Source organism: Drosophila suzukii, unplaced genomic scaffold, assembly GCF_043229965.1.
Source record: "Drosophila suzukii unplaced genomic scaffold, CBGP_Dsuzu_IsoJpt1.0 scf_6, whole genome shotgun sequence".
In the NCBI taxonomy this organism is placed as follows: Eukaryota; Metazoa; Arthropoda; class Insecta; order Diptera; family Drosophilidae; genus Drosophila; species Drosophila suzukii.
The window spans coordinates 976163-984726 of NW_027255938.1; the positions used below are offsets into that span (position 1 = coordinate 976163).

Here is an 8564-nt window from a genome sequence, read left to right on the forward strand (position 1 = left end):
CCCCTTACTTCGGGAAACATTTAAGACTGGTTCCCACTCTCCGGCGTTTCCTTGCTTATCCTAGCCTTTGAGTCCTTGTGATTCCCGCGGCGCTCCCTCGTTGCTCCCTCGATGCTCCCTCGACGCTCCTAACTCCCTTGAGTTTCTACAGCGGGGTCATCCTCCTCGTAGCAACTTTAAATCTCCCGCGCCGATATTTCCTGTGTTCCCACTGGGACATCGATACTCCTGGGCTATCGATCCCCAGCTCGCTGCTCATTGCTGCGTCTCACTCCATTCCGTGTCTCCTCCGCCTGGTCACACCATTCGTGCGTGATCGATATTTATTCGCTATCGACGGTGCGGCGTTGCCACCTGCTCGTTGCGATACTTCCACCTTGGCCGATATTTCCATTGTCGTGTGCCCATCGATCGCACTATCGTCCAGTGCCAATCGATCGCCTATCGAGGCGCCCCCTTCCCTGGCTCGTGGTGATTTTGCAACTTTCATACTATGAAATTCATAGGTAAGTTTCTTTTGCATTTCCTTCACTCCTTTCTCATCCTTTCGTCCTCTCTCGCCCTTCACTCGTCCTCTGTTGGCAGCATCTGACTCCACATCGGCAGCTTTTGAGAGCGGTTGCGGAGAGGACTTCGCATTTGCTTCGCAACCATGACAGCCGGTAAGTATTTATGATGTCTTTCTGCTTCCTGCATTAAGCCCCCTTTACATTTCAGGTTGCTGGTGCGGCCCATGCATGCCCCGTTCCCTTTCTTGTTTTTAGTCAACTGTTGGTGTGGTGCGTGTTTCTGTTTTTTTTTTTTTTTTGTGACCAGCTGGCTACGGTGTAGATCTGATTCTGCACCGTCCTCCCCTTTTCCTCGGGTAACAACTAGTCGAGCTCGTCCGGCGCATTCCGTATAGAATCTACGGATGCTGCGGTGTATGTCTGGACTGCGCGTCTTGTGTTGCTTGTCTCCTTCCGCGCATACTCTCTTCTACGTTACCCGTATCCTTGTGCCGTTTTGTAAGTGTCCCTTCCGCCTGGCGTTATCGCGGATGACTCTGGCAACTGCCCGACGCTGAATCCTGTTGCCTTGCGGTCGGGATCACCATCCATCCCTATCCACGTCCTTGTGCCCTACCCTTATGGTTGACCTTTCTGCGTGGCGTGTGGATGACTCTCGCTTCGGCCTGACGCCTAATCCTGTGGCCTCGCAGTCTGGATCAACGTGTGATCCTTATCCCTGTCCTTGTTCTATCCTGAGTGTCCTTTCCGTGTGGCGTATGGATGACTCTCGCTTCGGCCTGACGCCTAATCCTGCCGCCTCGTACCCGTTGTTAGACATCTGATGTTTCTGCTGTCTGCTCGTTTACTTGTTGCTTGAGCTCGCCAACGTGAACTGTCTTTTCTTTCTTCGACTGTGTGTGGCGAATTTTGCAGATCACTGGAGAGACGAAATCTACAACCTGGTAAGGGCCATCGTACCTCGGGGCTAGTTTTGCAGCGAATCCTTCGGCCGCTTTGGACAGGTGATGTTCCTTGGCCCACACTATGTCGCCCACCGCCGGTGACCATTGCCTCCTTCTCAGATTGTAGTGTCTGGCTTGGTCCTGGGACGCCTTTTCCATATTTCGCCGCACGATCTCGAATACCTCTTTTAGTTTGTTGGCATTTTCCTCAGGGGTCTCCGTAGCTCGTCCAGTGCCTAGGGTTTCCTTATCATATAGGCTGCTGGGTAGACGTGGTTCCCTTCCCTGGGTAAGAAACGCCGGTGTATGGCCAGTGGATTCCGATGTGCTCGTGTTCACTGCTAGCATAATCTCCGGCCACTTCTCGTCCCAGTTTCTCTGGTCCTGCCCTGCGAACTGGGCAATCATGGTCTTGACCGTTCTGTTCGCTCGTTCGGTCGGATTTTCTTGTGGTGTGTATGGTGCAGTGAACTGTTGTCTGATACCCATCTCGGCCAGAAAACTCTTGAAGATACGGCTTGTAAACTGCACTCCGTTGTCCGTTATGACCACCTTCGGGACCCCGTACCTTGCGATTATGCGCTCCCTAAATGCCTTTTTGAGCGACTCTGCCGTCGCACTGCGTAGGGGCACCAGTTCCGTCCATTTCGAAAACCTGTCTATCATGACCAGCAGCATTTGGTTCCCGTGCTTAGATCTTGGTAGTGGTCCAACGAAGTCTGCACATACCGTGGCCCATGGTTCCTCCGGCACTTGGGTCAACATCTTCCCAGCCGCCTGCATCTGATTGGGCTTAAACCGCATGCAAATCTCACACTTTCGTACGTGGGCTCGGGCGTCTCTATGCATGCCTGGCCAGTAGTATCGGGCTGCCAACCGTGCAATTGTCCTTCGGCTTCCTACGTGTCCCGCGGACGGTGCGTCGTGGTTTTCCCTCAACACTGTTTCTCGTAGCGACTTCGGGACGCACATCTTCCATGACGCGACGTCTTCACTGCCTGCTCGGTGAGGTATGTTTCTGTACAGTGTCTCACCATCCATAACATAGTCCGGGTACTTCTGCGGTTGGGTCCTTATCTTTTCACCCATGTCCTTGATCCAGCTGCACTCTCCTGAGGTTATTGTTGCCGATGCCTCTTTTACTCCTCGTAGCGTCTCTGGTAGTGGTTGTCTTGATAATGCGTCGGCCACCACGTTTAGCTGGCCCTTTCTGTACGCTATCTCAAAGTCGTACTGTTGTAGCTCCAGGGCCCATCTGGCGATCCTTCCTGAAGGGCTTTCGATGCTGTTGAGCCACTTCAGGGCCATGTGGTCGGTTACTACCTTAAAGTGGTAACCTTCCAGATATGGCCTGAGCTTCCGGATCGCCCAGACGATCGCCAAGCACTCCTTCTCCGTTGTCGAGTAGTTCTTCTCCGCGCCGTTCAGTGTTCGGCTCGAGTAGGAGATTACTCTTTCGCCCTTTTCGGTGTCCTGGGTCAGTATCGCTCCGATGCCGTAGTCGCTGGCGTCCGTTTGCAGGATGAAAGTTCTACTGAAGTCCGGGCATGCTAGCACTGGATCTGCCACGAGTCTTGCCTTAACCTCCTCAAACGCCATCTGGTGCTCTGGTGTCCACTCCCACTTACTGCCTTTGCACAGCAGGTCGTTCAGGGGTTTGACGATTCTGGAAAAATCTGGTACAAACCGGCGGTACCACGACGCTACTCCTAGGTATTGCCGGAGCTCTTTGACAGTCGATGGCGGTTCTAGTTCGGCGATGGCGGCTACTTTTTCTGGATCTGTTCCTATTCCCTCGCTAGTCACTCGATGACCCAGGTACAGCAGCTCCTTTTTGAAGAATTGGCATTTTTCTGGATTCAGCCTCAGATTTGCCTCCTTTAGACGCCGGAACACTTCCTTCAGGTTTCTTTTGTGTTCTTCCAGCGTGCGACCGATCACTATTATGTCATCCTGGTAAGCGAATGCGTGAGGTGACATCTCGGGGCCGATTACTTGGTCCAAGACTCGCTGAAACGTTGCCGACGCCGAGTGAAGTCCGAACGGCATTACCCTCCACTGAAACAGACCTTTGCCTGGTACCGTGAATGCTGTATATTGCCTGCTACTTTCTTCTAGTGGGATCTGCCAGTATCCATCCTTCAGGTCCAAACTGCTGATGTACCGCGCTTCTCTTAGTTGATCTAGGATGTAGTTTATGCGGGGCATTGGGTAGGCATCCTTCACTGACTTCGCGTTGATCTGCCTGAAGTCGACACACAGTCTCCACTTGCCTGTCTTCTTTTTCACCATCACGATGGGGGAGCTGTATGGGCTCTTTGAATGCTCTATGAACCCCATTTGGAGAAGCTCGTCCACCTTTGCGTTGATTTCCCCTTGAATTTTTGGGTTCTTTGGGTAGTATCTCTGCTTGATTGGCTTGTCGTCCTTCATTTTGATCTGGTGTTCTGCCATATTCGATGTTCCCGACATTGTGCTGAAGTCTGCCAGCTCTGTTTCAAGGAACGCTGTAGTATCGTCCAACTCGTTTACTTGTTGAACGACTGCTACTGATAGCTTCTCCTCGAGCCATCCATTGTGTCGGTTCCTGGCTGGTATTATTATTTCGTGTCCAGCACACCTTATCTCGGTTCCGACTTGTTTCAGGAAGTTCCATCCCAACACTAATGGATCCACTACCCCGGGTAAAATCAACAGGCTCATGGTCACTTGTTTGTTGCCGAATTTGACCTCCACCTCGAGCTGCGCATTAATTCCGCCGCACCTTCCATCTGCCAACCTAACTTGCCGTCTCGTCCTGGTAATCTTTCCTAGAGCAGCAATATTGTCCGCCAATTCTTCGCTAACGAAGCTTGCCGTTGCTCCGGTGTCGATTGTGGCTTTGTAGCTTTTCCCACCAATCATCACAGCTGCGGACAACTGCTGCTCCTCCTCGATTAGCTCGCCCGTTAGTTTGGAGAGGTGGCATTGTGCGATCCCCGCTCGCCTCTCTGCGGCTGAGATCGCTGGCCATTTCCCGATCGTTGGCAGCAATCGACGCTCCTAACACCCACCTTGCCGCATATCCAGCAAAACAGCAGCCGCTGGTTACGACATCCTCTAGCCCAGTGTCCGTTCCCACCGCATTTCCGACAGGCCTCCTGCGGGTCTGTGATATGGGTGGCCTCTTGTGGCCTCTGTGTGTTGCTTGGCGGCCTCCACAAGGTATTGTTTGGCTGTCTCTGTTGCTGTGGGGGTGGTGCCCAATGGCCTCCGCGTGGTGCGTCTTCTGCCTGCTGTCGTCTGGCTTGGTGTGGTGGTGACCATTGGTCGTTTCCTCGTATGTCCTGGTTATATGTCTCCTCGCATCTTCTGCATGTCACCTGTGTTGGTGACGCCGACTTGGTCCTTGAGAACTTGTTCTCCTGTGCAAAAACTTCCCGTTCCTTTTCAAGTTCTTCGTACTCGTCTGCTAGGATCATTAGCGTGTCCAGGTCCGACACTTTGTATGCTCTTAAGAACATTCGTAGGCTTGGGGTGCAGTTCTCCTTGATGATCCTTAGGGTCTCTTTAGCGGAGTAATTAAGTGGCCTCACCATCGTCTGCATGTCGATCATGTAGTCCTTGAACGACTCGCTGAAGCCTTGCTTCCTTTGCCGGACATGGTCCGCCAGCCTGGTGAAGAAATCTCTTGGCAGGAAATATGTGTGGAAACTTTCAATGAATTCTGCCCAAGTTCTCCACTGCTTATTGTTGGCGATGAACCATTTCAAAGCCCTTCCTTTTAGCAACTCCGGCATCGCTCGAGGGATCATATCAAGCTCCAAACCGTACGTGTTGGCGGACCATTCTACTTGCTCCAGGAACTCGAATGGTTTTTCCGCCCCGTCGAACCTGAACGACCATTCACGGACCTGTTTAGCGACCTTTGCATAGTCCGACTGGCTTGGTCTCGGGGTTAGCGCTGCTGCTTTCTTTTCTTGGCTTGATTCTCTCCTGTGGGCCTCTTTTTGCATGTTGTCAATGCTCAGGCTTGCCACAAAGTTGTCCCCTTCAGCGTTCGTTAGCGTAATGCTTGGGCCGGCTCTGTCGTAGTATGTTGCCTCCAGCTCGGCCCAGATGTCGACGAGTTGTGGATCATTCTCTGTTTCGGAGTAGTATTCCGATAGTGCCTTCCTCATGTCGTCTAGCCTGCCCTCCAGGGCGACATTGAGCCTCTGTGCGACATGGGCGAAGTCTTCCTTCTTGAGGCGGTAAATCCACTTCTTTCCCATTTTTACTGTGCTGTTCTCACTGTTGGGACAATCACGTTGGGCGCCAGATGTAACGAACTGATTTTGTATGTCTGCTCGCTACGAGATTCGTGCGGCTAGCTCAGAAGATTGTGCGTTCGTCCCACCAAATTTATATGACGTGATTGCCCGTAGATCAGTGAGAAAACAAAGTGTTCAAATGGTAACAGTGGGATTTATTCTCGTGGTATTGGTACAGCGGGTGTGTGGCTATGCTGGTTTCTGTATCTCCTTGTTCTGGTTCCGCCGGCTGCTGGTGCTCCTCCTTCTGGCTTCTCGACGCGTTGACTCGTCCTCCTCTGGATCCTGGGTCTCGGGACGCTCGTAGTGGCCGCCTCTGCTTGCTTGCCGACGCGTTGCCTCGGGGTCGCTTGTCGCGCCTTAGACCCGCAGAGAATTCGGCCTTGTGGGCTTAGGGAAGCGTCACCGTTCTCAGACTAGGGTGAACAAGCCTTGCTCTCCAGGCTGACGCCTTTCGAGGCAATACTGTCCCTTGCTCTGTCCCGGACGGTCCCGCTAGGTTCTTGCTCAGTTCGCGCTGACAGTCAAGACTGCCTAGCGGTTCACTTCGCTTTACGCCTAGCGCAGACGAACGTTCCACCCGGCTTCACCCTAATGCGTGACGTCCGCGACGCTCCTGCGCTCCCCAATGAGCTCCGCGCGGCGATGGTAACGTGGCTGCCGGAAATGTCTGCTGGCGTCGCTGTCGATGTCCTCTGCGCTGTCTTCTGGCCAGTATCTCGTTGTTCTGGCGCTCGGGGAGCTGTGCGGTCGCTGCTCGGGAACTTCGCCGGTAATCGCAGGGCTCTCCAGGCTGACGCCTTTCGAAACCACAAATGGATCTACCGCTCGTCCGTCACGCCAGGTCTTGCTTGGTCGGGCAAGGTACGCTGGGTCGCAGACAACTTTCCTCCCCAAGCTTACGGCTCTTCGTCGTAGGACTCTTTTGTTCGTCTCTGACAGACCCGCCGGGCGACTCGCCAGGGTGCGGTCGTGACAAAGTTAGAAAACAAACGCCTTGACTTAGCCGCGTGATGCCTTTCAGAACTCAGCCACCTGTGTCTCAATTCGGAGATTCCTGATGTCCTAATCCCGAACGTCTCGACGTGGCGATCTTGCTCCTTCTATGCTTCCCACGGCGCTGCTTCCGACGAATCGCTTGGTTGTAGCTCCCTCGTAGATTACTTGCTTGACTGATTGCTCACTTGGTACTTTGACTGATCTTGAAGGCTTGACTCCTCTTGATCGACTGATCCAGCTGCCAGCGCTCTGCGGCCTTATATAGGGCCTCCAAGCACCGTTATTTCCCTTTTGCGCACGGCCCGCTGGATCTCTCCACTTTGGGTCCAAAGTCCGTGCCTCCTGGATGACCCACTTCTCCTTCACGTACCGCTTCCAATAGATGTTCCGCCCACTGCTGCCGTTCCGCTGATTCCCGTGCCGCTTGTGGCACGCCTGTGTGCCGCTCCACTGCCGAGATGTGGCACTTCCTCTCCCGGTCCAAAGTTCACGGGAGAGTCCAAAGTCCGGTAGAGTTCCGTTATCCTGTTTTGCACACGGCACTCTTGCCTTGCCCGCGAAGTCTCCATTCTCTCTCGTTCTCCATGCTTGGTCTCCAAACTCTCTCGCTCTCCGTCCTTGGTCTCCAAACTCTCTCGATCTCCCCGCCGCGCCGTTACTACGCGAATTCGCCGCGTATCTGGTAAGCGGCCGGCCATCTGCTGCTGCTTCTATTTGTGGGGAGTTATTCAACTCCTCACAACCGATAGACCTGCTGGCGGCAGAACGAAGAACTGGGAGCAGAGGAAGCAGGACCCAACGCGGTAACACGATCGAGGCATGGCAAATGAGGTGGAACAATGCGACCACAGGGCGGTGGACGCACAGGCTAATTCCCAATCTAACCCCCTGGCTGCAGAGACGACACGGACAGGTAGACTTCTACCTCACGCAGATGATCTCCGGGCACGGATGCTTTAAGGAATACCTGCATAGGTTTAAGCACGAGCCAAACCCCTACTGCGACCACTGCGGCACAGGAAGCATCGAAGACGCGGAGCACGCGCTATTCATCTGCCCCCTATTCGTTAGGTACCGAGCCGAAGCTGAAACGACAACCGTTTGTAACTTGACAGCGGACAACGTGATGAGCTGCACGCTGGAAAGCCAAAGCAAGTGGGACGCGATAGCCAACATGGCCGCTGGCATCCTGAAGGAGCTAAGGCGTCGAGAACGGAGTCGACGCATCCAGTCATAAGGACGAGCGGCAACCTGACCGCCATCCGACCCGCGAAGTATAGCTTTGCGGCAGTCCCGCGGGATCGGAACATTTTTACCTCTTCTCTTCTTCTACCACTTATATTCATGTATATACTTAAGCTTCATTTAATAAAAAAAAAAAAGAAAATAGCACACACACACACACACACACACGGGAGGGATCCTCTCCCGCGCCCATCGAGTGAGAGGCTTTCACCTCGAATTCTCTCTCACGCGCACAGCATCCACAAGCTGCCACCCGCGCGTTTTTTCCCTCATCACTGCAAACAACAAAATCAGCTGTTTACAGTGTTGAACAACGTCGGGGTAGGAGCTTAACAGCGCGGATCCCCGCGCCTAACAGCACATAGTGTTGGAAAGCGCCATAAACGCGGGCCCAGCCAAAGTTTTTGAATTTTGAATATTCGAAATTCTCCAAATTCTGGCACCGGGATTCAGGGACGGCAAAAGGCAGAAGGCCAAGGATCGGGCTAAATTCCAACCCCTCCGCCGCGGCGGTGTCTATCAAAAGGGGCACTGGGGACCGAAAAGGGGCGGTATATCCCCCATCGTAAGCCTAG

General features: G+C 53.5%; 1 protein-coding gene across 1 annotated transcript; it reads left to right on the top strand.

Annotated features, from left to right (window-relative positions):
- Positions 1-7570: 7570 nt before the first annotated feature.
- LOC139355029 (uncharacterized) lies at positions 7571-7981 on the top strand. Its single transcript, XM_070999308.1, has one exon. It carries the CDS (start codon positions 7571-7573, stop codon positions 7979-7981), a length of 411 nt encoding a protein of 136 aa, XP_070855409.1.
- Positions 7982-8564: the final 583 nt, after the last annotated feature.

Coding starts and splice junctions, on each gene's coding strand:
- LOC139355029 (XM_070999308.1), top strand. CDS start 7,571: ATGAGGTGGAACAATGCGACCACAGGGCGGTGGACGCACAGGCTAATT.